This window comes from Typopeltis vanoorti, chromosome 16, assembly GCF_054136105.1.
Source record: "Typopeltis vanoorti isolate ZY-2024b chromosome 16, IOZ_Tvanoo_1.0, whole genome shotgun sequence".
Lineage (NCBI taxonomy): Eukaryota > Metazoa > Arthropoda > Arachnida > Uropygi > Thelyphonidae > Typopeltis > Typopeltis vanoorti.
In genome coordinates, this window is record NC_143564.1 from 27,091,510 (window position 1) to 27,109,412 (window position 17,903).

The following is a 17,903-nucleotide window of genomic DNA, read 5'->3' on the forward strand; positions in this document are numbered from 1 at the left end:
AGGAAAGAGTGCTGTAAAAGGAGTTAGAGATGATAAAGGTGACATGAAAACAGGAGAAAAAGATATCCTTGAAGTATGGAGTAATTACTTTGAAAAACTGCTAAATGAAACAAGCAGTGATGACAGCACAGTGATAAAAAACACTGACCAGGCATGCAGTCAGGAATACATATCCATATTTGAAGTAGAAAAAGCCATCAAAGGCTTGAAATGTGGAAAGGCAGCAGGAGTAGATGATATTCGACCAGAAATGCTGAAGTATGGTGGTATAAAAGTCTTACAGTGGCTGCACTGCATAGTTCAGAAAGCCTGGACTGAGGGACGAATTCCCGATGATTGGAGTAGAGCTCTCATAGTACCCATATATAAAAAGGGAAATAAAACTGAATGTGAGAATTACAGAGGTATTTCCCTACTGAGTGTTCCTGGCAAGATCTATGCAAGTATACTTGAGAAACGGTTGAGAAGAATTGTGGAAGTAAAGCTTGGTGAAGAACAAGCTGGATTCAGGCCAAATAGAGGCTGTCAGGATCAGATTTTCACTTTACGACAAATGGTCGAGAAAGCATGGGAATATAACAAAGATCTGTATTTAAGTTTTGTCGATTTGGAAAAGGCATATGACAAGGTGCCAAGAGAGAAGCTATTCAATACGCTGCAGTTATATGGTGTCAATGGGGCATTATATCAAGCAATACTTAGTCTTTATTTGAGTTGTAAGTCAGCAGTTAGAATTGAAGGAAGTACAGGAAGATGGTTTAATATTAAATCTGGTGTGAGACAAGGATGTACATTATCCCCTCTGTTATTCATTATCTATATGGATCACATTATGAAGGAAAGTGGTATTAAATATGATATCAAAATTGGAGATGTTAATGTCAGCTCTTTGCTTTATGCGGATGATGTTATACTTCTAAATAAATCCGCTAAAAGTCTGCAAGATTCTCTGACTAAATTGAATAGCTGTTGTAATAGATATGGTATGAAGGTCAGCAATAAAAAGACAAAGACAATGAAAATAGGCAGAATCATTGAAAATGTCAACTGTGTTGTGAATGGAGAACCTGTGGAACAAGTAAAACATTTCAGTTACTTAGGCACGATTTTTACTGAAGATGGTAAATTAAATATAGAAATAGACAACAGAATCAGCAAAGCTGGTATGGTGGGAAGTCAATTGAATAAATTCATATGTAATAAGAGAGAAATTAGTTGGAACACTAAATTAGCTGTATACAAGACAGTGTTCAAACCACTTTTAACTTATGGATCTGAGAGCTGGGTCAGAAGTAAAACACTTGACCAAAGACTAGAAACCGCAGATATGAGAGTCCTGAGAAAGATTAGAGGCATGAACAGATGGCATCAATGGCAATATCATATTAAAAATGAGGATATTAGGAAAGAACTTGACATTGTCAGCATCCAGGAATGCATTAGCAGAGCTAATCTCTGGTGGTATGGTCACTTAAATAGAATGGGAGAGGAAAGATTAGCAAAACAAGTGTTCTCTGCCAGGTTGGCAGGAAAATGACCCAGAGGAAGACCAAGATATAGGTGGATTGATACGGTACAAAGTGCGTTAGACGATAGAAATATAAGATCTGATAATGTTGGAGTCTTGACAAGTAACAGACTGATTTGGAGGAAAATTGTAGATAGGAAGTTAGTAATGATGTAAATTTTTCATGTAGTACTGCCATATCCTGTACACCCCTTGAGGGTACATGGCAGGAATTTGATGATGATGATGATATGAATGAGATATGGATTTGAGCCCTACTATGGCAACTCCTATAGGTAGAGATGACCTTGCTAATGCTTCTGCCTGGTATCTCTACTTGAGCCTGGCTCCCTCTGAAGAGACCTCAATAAAGGTCGAAACTAGTCTGGGTAGTGGCCCTTCCCTTAATGCATAACATTGTACATATCTGCAAGGAGATGGATTTTGCATTATGGGAGATACTGAGATAGGAGAGATGTTAGCTTGCTCCACCTTTGCAACAGTTGCCCGGTGTTGTACGACCTTACCCCAGTCCTGAAGATACTTTCAGGCGCAAACTTTGTTTGCTCACACTTGGATAAAGGATTAAACTTATTAACTTTATTACACCAAACTAACAGCATACAGGACAGTGTTCATTAAGTTATGGATCTGAGAAGTGGGTTGAAAATAAAGCACTTAATCAAAGACCAGAGATCACAGATATGAGGGTTCAGAGAAAAATTAGGAGAGTGAAACGATGGCATCTAGGGCAGAATCATATTAAAAATGAAGTTATTATAAAGAAACTCAACATTATTAGCATTCAAAAATGTGTCAGCAGGGAATGGTTAGCAAAACAGGTATTTGATGCTAAGATAGCAGGAAAGAGGCCCAGAGGAATTAAGACAGAAGTGTCTTAGAAGCATGAAATGTTAGACATGATAATATTGGAGTGCTCACAAGTAATAAACTAATTTGAAGGAAAATTGTTGATAGGAGATTGATAATAATGTAAACTTAATCATTTAATGCTATCATAGCAACCTGATTACCCCTTGGGGGGTAAATATCAGGAGACTGATGATAATAATGGAAAAAAAAAAAAGAATTCTTTTGAATAAATGAAAAATAATTAAGTTCACTCTTCACTCAATTTGAAATGAACATTAAAGTGAGAAATAAAGCAGAGATCCAACTGGAACAGCTAGAAAAATAATAAAAAGAAAATAATAAATAAAGATTACTTACCTTTCTAATTCTTTTAACTTTTTCTCTTTGGCCAAAAGTGCAGCATATATATCCATGCCTTTTGTATGTAAAGGATCTAAATTATGAGCCTACAATAAAATAAATAAATTTATATATATATATATTTTACACACACACACACGCAATGATAATAATAAAATAAAGCCAAAACACATATGCTCTAAAAATCCAATATGGCAAAATTCAATAAAATTTCATTTTTTTAATTAATAGTTTTAATGGAGCATGTGCATAGGCATATTATAATACTATTTAAATTAAGGGGATATTAAATCCCATATTGTTTTAAATCCAAATAAGAAACTCAAAGATTGGAATCAGAGAGTTTCATGCCGAATATAGTAAACTATATAGTATCAGCGACCACTAGCGTGAGCTGATGCAAGTGACCCTAGTACTTAGTACAATACCAGCAAGTGACCCTAGTACTCGCAGCAAAGTTGGAGTTCTCCGTTATTGTACTACGTACTAGGGTCACTCGCATTAGCTCACGCTAGTGGTCGCTGATACTTTATAGTTTACTATATTCGGCATGAAACTCTCTGATTCCAATCTTTGAGTTTCTTATTCGGTTTTACAACAATGTGGGATTTAATATCCCCTTAATTTAAATAATGTTTATATAGCCGAAATGAAGCTTATTAGCTCTTTATATTTAAGTATATTATAATACCTCTATTTTTTATGTTTTTCCATAAAAAATATCTTCAGTCATGACTATGGTCAATCTGGCACTGCTGACCATGCTTTGGATACAGCTCACAGAATCAAGTGGAAAAAAGACCATCATTCTCCATCAAAGAAATACTATTTTTAGATTCTGCTGCTGCTCTTAAAATTTAAGCCTAATTTAAATAAATAGATTGCATAAAACTTCTGAAAATATGGGAAACAATAACACTTCGAGATCCCAGTTTACACCCTAGACTGCCAACAGGTGATCAAAGAGGTGTCCCACCTAGTTAGGACTCTAGTCTTTTACCCATGTGCTGTTTTAGTTTTGTGCTGCATCTGTGTGTGTGCGTGCGTGCATGTGTTACAAGTCTCATTTTGTACTCCCTGATGATGTATCTGTAACTGAGATGAAATATTGGAAGCATTAAATACATTTAATCATTTCCTAGTGCTGTTTCACTCCGTAAAACTTTTAATCACGAGTGAGTTTTTTCAAGCACTTAAGCCTTAACACTTGGATATCTCCCTAACAGTGTCCAAGTAATGTTGGATGAAATATATTGGAGTTTTTGAATTCTATATAATTTTTGTTACATATTTAAGCCATGAAGGTTATTTTAATATCTTTTTTTTTTTAAATATTGAATTCACTAGTTTATGAAATAATTATGCGGCAATTTCTCTCTAAAGCTACAGGAAGAACCACTAGTATTTCTAAGTCATATGTATTTGTAAAAATAAAGAATTTTTTCTGGTATTTTTCTAGAGGTAATATGTTCATATGTTTGTAGACTGATGTATGCTTCATCAGCTATTTCCAGTCTTCATGAGATGATATAAGCCCAACACTGAACAAATTTATCACACAAAATAAAATATAGTAGAAAGTATGTATAAATATACTCCAACCTCCTAAACTTTTCATTAAAAAATTAGCACCAACAGTCTGTAAATGACAAGTACTTTAGATTTCAAAAGAAATCTAAATTATGCTATGGTGGAACATTCAAAGTTTTTTCATATGTATTTTTAAGTTTACCTAGTTAACTTTTCATATGCTCAATTGTCCTTCATTTTGCTAAATGATATCTTGCAGGCATCGACCAATTTTGAAAATTACTGTGTGTGTGTGACCTTGAGAATTCCATGACAACTGAACAATAATGGCTTATTCCAAGAGATCAGATTTCTTCAAAAACAGGCTTAATTTTTTAAATATTTTTTTTATTACTCCTCATAAAAAGAAGTTGAATGAATTCAAAGTTGGGACAAAAATCACCATTTTTGGTGACAAAATGCCAAGTTGTATAATCAAGAAAGCAACATGAGGGGCCTGAAGGCAGTATGCAGGAAAATCCAACATGATGCTGTGTAGTACTATTTTACATCATCAACATCTTCTTTTCAGCCATTTTCTGTCCACTGCTGGACAAAGGTATCCACCAGTTCTTTCCACCTTCCTCTGTTCTTGGCAGTGGTTGACCAATTTTCTCCAATAAAATTTGACAATTCATTACTCCATCTTCTTTTAGGACGTCCTTGACCTCGTTTCCCTTCTTTTGGAATCCAGTTCATTACTATGGTGGTCCATCGCTCATCTTCTCTTCTGGATAGATGTCCGGCCCATTTCCATTTTAGTCGCTCATGGTGAAAAATGATGTCAGTGATGTGAGTTTGTATTCTTATCCAGGTGTTTCGCTTCTTATCTTTTAATGTGATGCCTGGTATCAACCTCTCCATTTTTCTTCAAGTTGTCGTTAGTTTATTTGCCAGTGCTTTTGTTAACAACCAAGTTTCACAACTATATGAGATGACTGGAAGTATACACTGGTTGAATGTCTTCCTTTTTAAACAGGGTGGGACATCATTGTTTTGAAAAATGCTTTTCAATTTTCTGAATGCACTGCAGGCAAGATGAACTCTTCTATTTATTTCTTTGGAGTCCACATTTTAAATCAATGAGATGACCTAAGTACGTATATGAAGAGACTCTTTCCAAGAAATTGCTTTCTATTATTATGATTTTTGGTGTTACAAAATTATTAAACATGATTTTAGTTTTTTCTCTGTTTATTTCTAGACCGACTTTTCTGCTTTCATGATATAGGTCTTCTGAAGTGTTTGCAAAAATTATGATACCATCTGCATATCTTAGGTGTGTTAAGTTTCTGTTATTAATTTTTATACCAAGGTTTGTCCAGTTTATATTATTAAACATTTCTTGAAGGACTTGATTTTTTAACGATACTTGTGACATAATGATTAGAAATACATACACGTTAGCACAAGAATAATGTTTAGTTTGCCAAATATTTCTAATACTTAGCGATATGACATCACGCGGCACGTTCTATGTATGAATGATCAATTGTTCGTATTCCACTTTGTTTTTTAAAACTATTCCTATGTAGCCACTGAAGATGGTCTGTAATATTCAGACCGAAATATTTGGCAAATTAAACATTATTCTTGTGCTAACGTGTATATATTTCTAATTATTCTTGAAGGACTGCTGTAAAGATTTTGGGTGATAGAGAGTCTCCTTGTACGACACCTTTTTCAATTGGTATTTTATTGCTACTCATGTGAAGTTGGATTGTTGCTGTTGCAGTGTGGTATATTGCCTGGAGGAGGTCCAGATATTCTCCAGGAACTCCCTGATTCTGGAGTGCTTTGATTATTGCATTATTGAAAGTTTATTTTCCACTTGGTTAGAGTATAATAAATTTAGTTTAATCCTTTATCCAAGTGTGAGCAAACAAAGTTTGCGCCTGAAAGTATCTTCAGGACTGGGTTAAGGTGGTACACACCAGGGCAACTCGTTACAAAGGTGGAGCAAGCTACCAACACTCCTATCCTAGTATCTCCTATAATGCAAAACACATCTCCTTGCGGATATGTCTATTGTTATGCATTAAGGGAAGGGCCACTACCCAGACCGGTTTCGACCTTTATTGAGGTCTCTTCAGTGGGAGCCAGGCCCAAGTCGAGATATCAGGCAGAAGCATTTGCAGGTCATCTCCACCTATAGGAATTGCCAATTGGTGTGCCACCCTTTTTTAATAAATTACTCTGGATTTAGAGAAAGATGTTGAAAGTTTATTTTCCACTTGGTTAGAGTATAATAAATTTAGTTTAATCCTTTATCCAAGTGTGAGCAAACAAAGTTTGCGCCTGAAAGTATCTTCAGGACTGGGTTAAGGTGGTACACACCAGGGCAACTCGTTACAAAGGTAGAGCAAGCTACCAACACTCCTATCCTAGTATCTCCTATAATGCAAAACACATCTCCTTGCGGATATGTCTATTGTTATGCATTAAGGGAAGGGCCACTACCCAGACCGGTTTCGACCTTTATTGAGGTCTCTTCAGTGGGAGCCAGGCCCAAGTCGAGATATCAGGCAGAAGCATTTGCAGGTCATCTCCACCTATAGGAATTGCCAATTGGTGTGCCACCCTTTTTTAATAAATTACTCTGGATTTAGAGAAAGATGTTGAAAGTTTATTTTCCACTTGGTTAGAGTATAATAAATTTAGTTTAATCCTTTATCCAAGTGTGAGCAAACAAAGTTTGCTCACACATTCTGCCTGATATCTCGACTTGGGCCTGGCTCCCACTGAAGAGACCTCAATAAAGGTCGAAACCGGTCTGGGTAGTGGCCCTTCCCTTAATGCATAACAATAGACATATCCGCAAGGAGATGTGTTTTGCATTATAGGAGATACTAGGATAGGAGTGTTGGTAGCTTGCTCCACCTTTGTAACGAGTTGCCCTGGTGTGTACCACCTTAACCCAGTCCTGAAGATACTTTCAGGCGCAAACTTTGTTTGCTCACACTTGGATAAAGGATTAAACTAAATTTATTAGATTATTGCATTAGTTTTTGATGGAAACAAATGTTTTTTCATAATCAATGAAGGCTAAACAGAGAGGCAATTGGTTTTCTTCTGCTTTTTCTATTATTTGTTTTACTGTAGAATGTGATCAATTGTGTTAAAGCCTTTACAGAATCTTGCTTGTTCTACTGGTTGATTTGAGTCTAGAAGAGGGTTTAACCTGTTTGTTATTACATTTGCGAGAATTTTGTACATATTAGAGATAATACTAATTGGTCTATAGTTCTTTATTTCTTCTTTGTCCCCTTTTTTAAATAACAGTATCAGAATAGCATTTTTCCAGTTTTTCTGGTATCTTCCCCTCTTCTAGGCATAGATTTAGTAAGTTTGTGACATGGTGAATTATATTGTTTCCTCCCCACTTAATTAATTCTATGTGAATTAAGTCTTCACCAGGACATTTTCCATTTATTTTAATGCTTGTTTTATTTCATCTAAAGTGAATGGGGGGGTGAATTTTATATGCGATGGAGAAGAGTTATCAGGGTTAGCGTTTCATTTCTCAAGAACGAACCATACCATAGAGTGGGATAGAAGCACAATTCCTTACATGGAGGAGGACTTCTGCTCCCAAATTTTTAAGGAGGCCACAACAGTTGCCTGCTGTACACAAAACCTTAACAGGAACCAAGGACTAATCTTGCCCGTGATCTGGAAGACCCTTATCAGATCCTTCAACTCGCCAGAACTGAATTATAGTGCCAACTATAGAACGTTCCTAAATAACAACAAGTGAGATCATCCACGCTCTATGAATGTATTGTACGCGCTTTGTTCAATATAATTGGAATCGGTTGATTTTAGTTTGTAACAGTTTTTTACTTTTTAGTGCCTTACATCAGTTATGTACCCTGAAGATGCCAACAGACTAGTTGGTGAAACTAGTTGGTATAACTTAGTTGTTTATTATATACACTTGATCAATATAATCTCAATAAAAGTTTTTCCAGAGTTATTTATATTTGATTTATCTATTGAAGGATCACTATAGAGCTCTTTATAAAATTCTTCTAGCCTGCTTAGGATTTGTTCTTGGTTCCTTATTGTAGCTCCATTCTTATCTTTTATTGCAGTTATTTGACTTTTGCCAACTGATAAATATTTTCTTAGTATTTTCAATTTTTATTGTTTTCAATTTTCTTTTTTTTTTTTTTTTTAGTATTAAGATCTTATTTCATTTCTCATCTTTTTCCTTATTGTTTTGCATAGTTCTGCATATTCTATTTTAGAAATTAAGTTTTTGTCTTGTTTCGTATTTCATCTATTTTTTAGTACTTGTAAGGTTTCCTCTGAAAGTTTATGGTCTTTTTGTTGTTTGTTGTTTTTGAATTCATTGGTTGCTGAGATTATTACTTCCATTAGGTTTTTGCTTATTTTATTTATGTCTTCTTCTTCAAATATATTTATTAAGTCTAGTTTTTGATTGAGTTTTTCTTCGTAATCCTTCTTGTTTTCGATAGGTTTTAAGTCAAAACTTCTTGATTTTTTTTGTTGTTTAGCCAATTTATTCTTTCCAATTGGGGTTTATTTTAATTTTGGCTCTCACCAGTCGGTGGTCACTTCCTGTTTTTACTTGATTTAGTACTGAGGTATCTTGAACTATTTCTTGATTATTACATAGTATATAATCTATTTCATTTTTTATTTCTCCATTTGGACCGACTTCTCCATGTCCATTTTCTTTTGAGGGCTTCCTTAAAAAATGTATTCATAATATAAAGCTTGTTACTGATAGAGAATTCTGTAAGAGCCATTCCTGAGTTGCTGCTTTTACCATATATGTATGGTCCTATTGTGTCTATTTGGTGAATGGGATGACCTACTTTGGCATTAAAATCACCCATTACTATAGTAAATGTTTTGATTGCTATTTCTTTTTTTGTCTAGAGCAGGTTCTTAACCGGTGCTCCCCGAAACACTTGTGTTCCACAGACGAAAGATATCACATGACACAGTTCTGAGTGTAATTGGCTACTCTGATCCTAACAACTGAAGAACTGCTATGACGTTGACTTCTAAACCAATAGACTGGTAGGCTCTATTAAAGGATTTGTTACCCTTGCAAAGAAAATAAACCTAAATTTTATATCTACGCACTGTTTTTTTGCAAGAGAATCCCTAGTTTCAAAAACATTATCAGCAATATTAATACCTGTACTAGACCAAGCTGTAAATATGGTAAATTACATCAAGTCAAGACCTTTAAAAGCACACCTTTTTTAAAAAAAATTTGCATATCTATGGAAGTTAAGTAGGAATCTTTGCTTTTGCACACTGAAATAAGATGGTTATCCAAGGGTAAAGTGCTATTCCAAATTTTAGAACTTAAGAATGAATTATTGGCCTTTTTTCAAAATTAAGGTACAGATGCTTTTGTAAAATGTCTTCAAAATGATATTTGGTGTGCTAAAATGGCATATTTAGCCGAGATTTTTAATTACTTAAATAGTGTTAATACAAGTATCCAAGGGAAGAATGAAAATATTTTGACACCCACTGACAAATTGTCAGCTTTTCAGAAAAAAGTATCTCTTTGGAAAAACCACATATCAGAAAAAATACAGCACATATGTTTCCTTCGCTCCATAATAAAAATGTCGAGGGAATTATTTCCGTTATAACAGAACATTTAACAATATTGGAAGAAAAGATTTCAAGTTACTTTCCTTCCTTAAATACACATAATTATGACTGGATAACATCCATTTGGTACAGTTATTACATCGAGTTGTGAATTTTCGTTACAAGAAGAAGAACAATTAGTTACCTTGTCAACGGATCGTACTCTAAAAATTAAATTCTCTGAAATAACTCTTGGGGAATTTTGGATTTTTGTCAAAGCTGAATACCCAGCTCTCTTCACAAGGGCACTGAAAATTTTGTTATAGTTTTCAACATCATATTTGTGTGAGCTCAGTTTCTCAATATTGACCAATATAAAAACTAAAAAGCATGAAAGTTTTTTTTGTCTTTGTCTATATTTCCTAATATAGACAAAGAGATGAGGGTAGCTATATCACATATTAGACCTGATATTGCTGAAATCTGCAAAATCCAACAAACTCAAGTATCTCATTAAAATAAGTTCCGTTTTTATAAAAGGCAAGTCCATGCATATTTTTATTGTTAGTTTTATGACCCTAATGCATTTGGTGTTCCCCAAATTTTTCTTATAATCAAAAGTGTTTCGTGGCTTGGAAAAGGTTAAGAACCACTGGTGTAGAGTGTGCTGCAGTGAGTCATAAAATGCTTCTATCTCTTCATCAGTGTGGGATGAGGTGGAAGCATATATTTGGATGATCTTGATTTTAAGTTTGGAGTTTATTTTAAATGTAATTTCTATTATTCTTTCATCTGTATAATTAATTTCTTCTATAAGGTGTGTAATTGTTTTCTTAATTAGAAATCCAACTCCGTATTGCCCTTTAGTTTTCCCATAATAGTACAAGTAGTCTCCACTTTTCAGTTTTGTTAAATGTTCATCCTGCCTGCAAAAACTTAACTTAAACCTATGATGTCTCATTTAATGTTTTAGTTCTTGCTGTAAGATGGTAAGATCTTCCTCTTCTTTAAGTGTTCAATAATTAAATGTTCCTATATAGAGGAAAAGAGGATTGTATTGATTACTGTTATATTTATGAATTCTTTGGGCTATTCCAGAATTGCTTATTATTTGGGAAAGCTTCCCAAATAATATACATCATGTTATACATCATACAATATAAATATGCATCATGCTCTGGTCTCCATAAATGATTTCGATCAGAATAGTCATATAGTTGGGGGAAATTTAGTCACATCCAGTGTTTACCCATTATGGCCATGGGCTTTTATGGCCTTTCTTTCTTCTTCTTAGCATTGTAGTGGAGGGGTTGTGGCCTAATCTCCTATGCTAGCCACATAAGTCTTGGGAGATGCATTTCATAGCTTTCTGCCAGCTCTTTGCTCAGTATCAACTTTGCCATGACTCATTATGACACCATGTTTCCCGGTGGGGGGGGGGGGGGTCCACGTGAAGGCATGATACTAAGACTTCCTGGATATGGCCCTCCAGACTTCGCCGAAATATTGGCACTGCCATCTATATCAGTTCCATCAGGGTTTTTGCATAACCACCACATATCTATGTGACCTGTCACAATTTGCAGTAGGAAGTTTATTTAAAATATCTAAACCAATAACCAATTGGAGTTTAGATGAAGAAGAGTGCAATTACAATGTGTTCCTGTTCAAACTGATGGAATAAACAAAGTTTAGTATTTTTTGCAGGCATCTAACAAATTGCAAATAAACTCAAGTCTGTTTTTAGCAAAGCACAACTTTAAAGGACTTCTGCTCAACTATCTGATATATCTTGTTAGTCATAATTACCAACAGAAAAAAACGTGTAGCCAAATGAACTGCTATGTACCGCTGCTGCTGTTTATTGCATGAACTACTACAGCCTCCATAGCCTAGTTAGTATTAACCATATCTCTTGGTTGGAAAGATCTGGGTTTAAAGCTTGTCTGGATGTGAAGAACTTTTATATGGACTATTTAAGTGAAGATGAGTTAACCAGGTTTTTCTTTTAATTCCACAAGACAAACAAAGTTTTTTTTCCCCATTCAACTGTTTCATTTTAATCAAATGACAATAATGTATCAACCTTTCATGTCCCATTCACATAACTAGTCTATGTTATCTTGTATTTCTTTTTGGACTTTGTATTTCTCATTAAAAAAATTGCTGTATCAATTCAGAGATTGAAAAAAGAGAGAGAGAGAACTATGCCAATTCCTATTATTTATTTATTTTTATTATCCCATGGTATTATTATACCAGATCATAGAGGTCAAGTTCATGTATTTTATACAGCACCTTTTCTGGGTTGTTATAGAGTTCACATTTGGAAATATTCATACAGTTTAGCAAATGCATTGGTGATGCTTCCTCGATGTTACAGATTTTGCAGGTGGGAGAAGACTTTTATGCCATTGCTAAACTTGATTGGTCTTGTGTGGCCGGTTTTGAGGCGAGAGATCATGGTAATGGCACTGTGATTAAACTTGGAGTTGATGGTAGCTCCTGGATTTTCTGCTGAGTACCAGTGGTGAGTCATGTCCTGAAGAATTGTTCTTTTTATGTTTTCTTTTTGGGTGGTTTTAAAAAGATCGAAATCTGTGGTATCACTTGATGTTGAGGCCATTTTTGCTACTTCATCTGCAGTTTCGTTTCCCTTTAATCCCACATGGGATGGGATCCATTGGAAGATTATTTTGGAATCCTTATGTAGTTTGTTTATGTTTTTTGCTATGTCTCTAAGTATTTCTTGATGGCTAGTGTAGCAGTTCTTAATAGCTTGAAGGGCTGCTAAGGAATCTAAAAAATATAAACTCCTTCGGGTTTTGTTTGTCCAAATATTGCAGTGCTGTGTTAATGGCTATTAATTCTGCATGGTATGAGTTGCATCCAATACTGTTAGTTGTTTTTAGTTCTATATTATGAGAGCCATAGATGAGTACACCACTCCCAGAATTGCCATTTGGATTTTTGGAGCCACCTGTGTAATCTTTATTGAGTCAGGTCCATATTCCATTATTTTTGAAAGGGCTAATGATCTCAAGATTTCAGGGTTTTCTAGGCTTTTTTTCTCATGTCTCTCTATTTCAGAGTTGATAACTATATTTTTTCTGTCTTGATTTGGAGGAAATGCTGGGTAATCGGCTATTTTATTTGAACAGTCCAAGGGAATTTTATTTTCTATGATTTCATGCATTGTTGATTTTTTCTTTATTCTGTTTGTTGGTTTCCAGTTTTTAAAAAGTTAACTTGTTCTATGATGTGCAAGGTTGGCTCTTTTTTCTACAAATTTGGTAAGATTTTCTTGCCGCCTAATTTTTAAAGGAACAAGGTTGGATTCGAATTCTGCTATTTTTCCAGGAGTTGTATTCCTTAGTCCACATAAGATTTTAGATGCATTTTTCTGAATTTTTATAAGCTTGTCTAAACTGGTTTGTGATGTTTGCATCCAGATAAGCGAAGCATATTCCATTATGGGACAGATAACAGAAGTATATGTGACTTTTAAGGTTTTAGCATCTGCTCCCCACTCTTTACCTGTGTTACTTTTCATGATATTTAGTCTTCTTTTTGCTCTGACTGCAACATTGTTGATGTGTTTATTGAAGCTTAGCAATGGATCCAGAGTAACTCCAAGGTATTTGGGGTTTTCATTAAATGTAATTAGTTGATTGTTTAGCTTAATCTTTGGTGTCCACTTTCTGAGGTGGTTATTAATAGTAAAAACACAGATTTCTGATTTAGTATGGTTAATTTTAGATTTTTTTTGGTTTTCACAGTATGTAGCTAAACTTTCAATGGCTTTGTTTAAGTGACCTTCTGCTGTTTCTAGGTTGTTGTGAGCTGAGAATAGGACCAAATCATCAGCGAACATAGCTATCTTTGTTTCTTTATTTATATTTTTATCTAAGCCATTTATGTAGATGGAAAAAAGGAGTTGGCTCAAAATGCTACCTTGAGGGAGTCCTTTTCTTATTTTCACTTTCTTGGAAAAGGTATTTATTTTAACTCGAATTGTTCTATTTCTTAGAAAGTCATAGATCCAGTTAAGAACTTTCCCTTCTATTCCAATATGACAAAGTTTCTGCCTTCACAGATTGTCAAAGGCATTGCTAAAATCTATAAAAGCTGCAATGGTGGATTTGGTAGGTTTGGTCTGGAAGTTATCTTGAATTGCCTGGGTTAAGTAGAAAAGTTGATCAGTTGTTGAGTGATTTCTTCTAAAGGCAGCCTGAAAATGTGGTAGTATACTATTTTTGTTTAGATAGTAATTCAAACGTTGGAGTATCATTTTTTCCATTAATGTGCCTGGAATTGAAGTCAGTGAAATTGGTCTATAACTTCCTGGTTGGTCTTGCGGTTTGTTAGGCTTTAAGATTGGTATGATTGTGGCTGTCTTCCAGTCTTTTGGAACTTTTCCTTGTTTTAAGCTATTGCTTAAAACAAGGCGAAGTAGCCAATCAGGGCTAGGGAAGGAAGATGTTTGATCATAATTCCTTGTATGTTATCTGGTCCACATGATTTATTTATATCTAGTCGCTCCAAGGCATCTCCCAATTCAGAGATTGTAAATGGATCCCAGAATAGTTTGTTTTGATATCTTGGGGAGTTTGCAGCATTTTTTCTGCTGTCAAGCCTGTTTTGATATTTGATGGTCTTTCCTAGTATTCATCTCTAGTTTACTTATATTTTCAAAATGAAAGGCCAAGGTATTTGCAATCTCCCTATCTCCAATTTTGATATTTCCATCTGGATCTCTTAGCGTGTTAGTCTCACTTGCCTTTGGTAGGTCTCTTTGTAAATTAGCAGTCAGTTTCCGAAGTTTGGTATCTGAAGTGTTTGAATTTAAGTTGTGGCAAAATTCTTGCCACCTAGTTCTTTGTAATATATTATATTTTTGTTTAATTTCAGCATTTATCTTGTTGTACTCAATCCTGGTTTCTGGAGAGCTTCCAATTTTTAAGATGTTAAATAATTCATTTCATTGAGTTATTTTACTGGCAAGTTCCTGGTGAACCTTTGTGTAGTTTGAAATAACTTTTCTCCTGTAGCCTTTTGGGATTTTTTCTTTGCTGCATTTAGGATAGTATTCTTCCAAGTTATATAGTCTTTGTCTAAGTCATCATGGTATGTGTGATCTTTAAGCATTTTACTTACTTCATCCTTGTATTTCTCCCAATTTGCCTTCTGGAAGTTCCAATGATATTTTCTTTTTTGGGTGGGTCTAGTCATTTTTGGGTTCAGATTGATTAATATTGGAGTATGGTCGCTTCTTACTGGTTCCAAAACAGACCAAATAGCTTTGTTGTGAAGATCAGGAGACACCGCAGCGATATCTAGGGCATCTTTTGTATCATAAGAATGAGACAGATAAGTAGGTTCTCCACTGTTGAGAGTTATTAGTCCTGTTTCATCTAAGAAATTACTCAGGTTTTCTCCTCTTGGGTTTGTTTCCTCAGAACCCCATAACAGGTGTTTGCTATTCATGTCTCCTAAGATAATGGAGTTTTCTTCAATGAGATGGGATAGGTTGGAAAGATTTGGTCCAGGTTTGTCAGGAGGATGATAACAATCGAATATGTTTAATGGTTTTTTACTTGGTTCCAGTATTTGGATTCCTTGTATTTCAGTTCCTTCTGATACTATGTCTAACTCAACAACTTTATATGACAAGTTCCGGATTAGTGTCAGAAGCCCTTCTCCATTTTGGTCTGTATGCCTATCTTGTCTTATGATTTCATAGTTTTTAATGTTTAGTCTGTTGGTTTGTCAAAGTTTGGTTTTCTGGATGCAGATAATATCAGCATCATGTTTGTCAGCTAGTAGTAATAGTTCATTTAGTTTTCCTATTATAATCTCTATCAATCACAATTGTGCATAGTATTATCAAAAACATATGATATTCATTTAAGAACTAATTTCACATACAGCTACCCTACACCTGAATATCCTTGAAAGGAAAGAAAAAAAATTTTTTTAGAATTTTCTTACTGAAAGGGAATTTTAATTCAGAAATTAAAACAGAAAAAAATCAGCATAAAAATGAAAATACAGGGGGGGGGACCAAAAATATATGAAAGGATACAAATAAGCTAGAAACACACAATAACATAAATGCTGGCCTGGTTGACTGAGTGGTTAGAGTATCCGCTCTCCAGCCGAAAGCCTGCAGGTTCAAATCCTGCCATGTACATGGATGTATGTGATTGTCTGTGAAAATACTAATTGTGGTGGTAGTAGGCACTACATGGCATTGGTGTCGTTGTGGTCCGTTGCAGTTGGTGGATTGAATGGTAGAGACAGAGAGTTGTAGAATAGGTGCTCTCCCCTTAATGAATAAAGCTTTGGACTCCCTGGAGGTATCACACAATAATAATAAATGGGAATATAAAAAGCAGTTAAACATTAAACATTTTTGAGATATATATGAATATAAGAATGTATAAAAAAAAAATATCCTCCTCTTCTTCTTTATACCCTCTTTTACCTTGCGGTGTCGAGAATTTATTAATCATCAGACCTCAAACCGTTCACAGGATAAGGTGGTCAAGCCCTATGCCCTGTAGTGTTGAGTTCTCAAGGCGGTTTGCCTGCTCTGCAGGATGAAAAACCCCAGAATAAACTGGGGAAAAATCCTACTGTCCATGCCCAAGACAGGCTAACTTGGCTATGGCTGAGGGAGATCCTTCAGCTCCTCACATCACCGGCAGGAATCGAACCTAGGATACTCCTTCCTCAGGCATATGGTTGTGAAGCGCACAGCCACTAGCTAACCGCGCAGACAAAAAAGAATAATCATCATCATCTATTTCCTGATATGTAACTCCAAGAGTGAATGTTCAGGTTACTATGACAGAACTACATGATGAAGTTTACATTATTATTAATCTTCTATCAACAATTTTCCTCCAAATCAATCTATTACTTGTAACCATCCAATATTGTCATATCTAATATTTCATGCTTCTAAGGTACCTCTGAATGAATTAATCCATCTAGACCAGTGATTTTCAACCTTTGTCATAACACGGCACACCTACACTAATTATTAAAATTCTGCGGCACACTAAAAATATCATCATCATCATCATCATCATCAAATTCCTGCCATGTACCCTCAAGGGGTGTACAGGATATGACAGTACTACATGAAAAAATTACATCATTACTAACTCCCTATCTACCATTTTCCTCCAAATCAGTCTGTTACTTGTCAAGACTCCAACGTTATCAGATCTTATATTTCTATCGTCTAAGGCACTTTGTACCGTATCAATCCACCTATATCTTGGTCTTCCTCTGGGTCGTTTTCCTGCCAACCTGGCAGAGAACACTTGTTTTGCTAATCTTTCCTCTCCCATTCTATTTAAGTGACCATACCATCTGAGATTAGCTCTGCTAATGCATTCCTGGATGCTGACAATGTCAAGTTCTTTCCTAATATCCTCATTTTTAATATGATATTGCCATTGATGCCATCTGTTCACGCCTCTAATCTTTCTCAGGACTCTCATATCTGCAGTCTCTAGTCTTCGGTCAAGTGTTTTACTTCTGACCCAGCTCTCAGATCCATAAGTTAAAATTGGTTTGAACACAGTCTTGTATACAGCTAATTTAGTGTTCCGACTAATTTCTTTCTTATTCCATATGAATTTATTCAATTGACTTCCCACGATACCAGCTTTGCTGATTCTGTTGTCTATTTCTATATTTAGTTTACCATCTTCAGTAAAAATTGTGCCTAAGTAGCTGAACTGTTTTACTTGTTCCACAGGTTCTCCATTCACAACACAGTTGACATTTTCAATGATTCTGCCTATTTTCATTGTCTTTGTCTTTTTATTGCTGACCTTCATACCATATCTATTACAACAGCTATTCAATTTAGTCAGAGAATCTTGCAGACTTGTAGCGGATTTATTTAGAAGTATAACATCATCCGCATAAAGCAAAGAGCTGACATTAACATCTCCAATTTTGATATCAGGTTTAATACCACATTCCTTCATAA

The 17,903-nt window shown here is 35.0% G+C and overlaps 1 protein-coding gene across 2 annotated transcripts in view; it reads right to left on the minus strand.

Moving 5' to 3' along the window:
- Positions 1-17,903, minus strand: part of APC7 (anaphase-promoting complex subunit 7) — a 238,375-nt gene that overhangs the window by 124,660 nt on the left and 95,812 nt on the right. For both annotated transcript variants that reach the window (XM_090406349.1, XM_090406348.1), the window contains one exon: positions 2,738-2,826. In XM_090406349.1, coding sequence (XP_090262475.1) covers positions 2,738-2,826 — 89 coding nt within the window. The remainder of the gene's footprint in view (positions 1-2,737; positions 2,827-17,903) is intronic.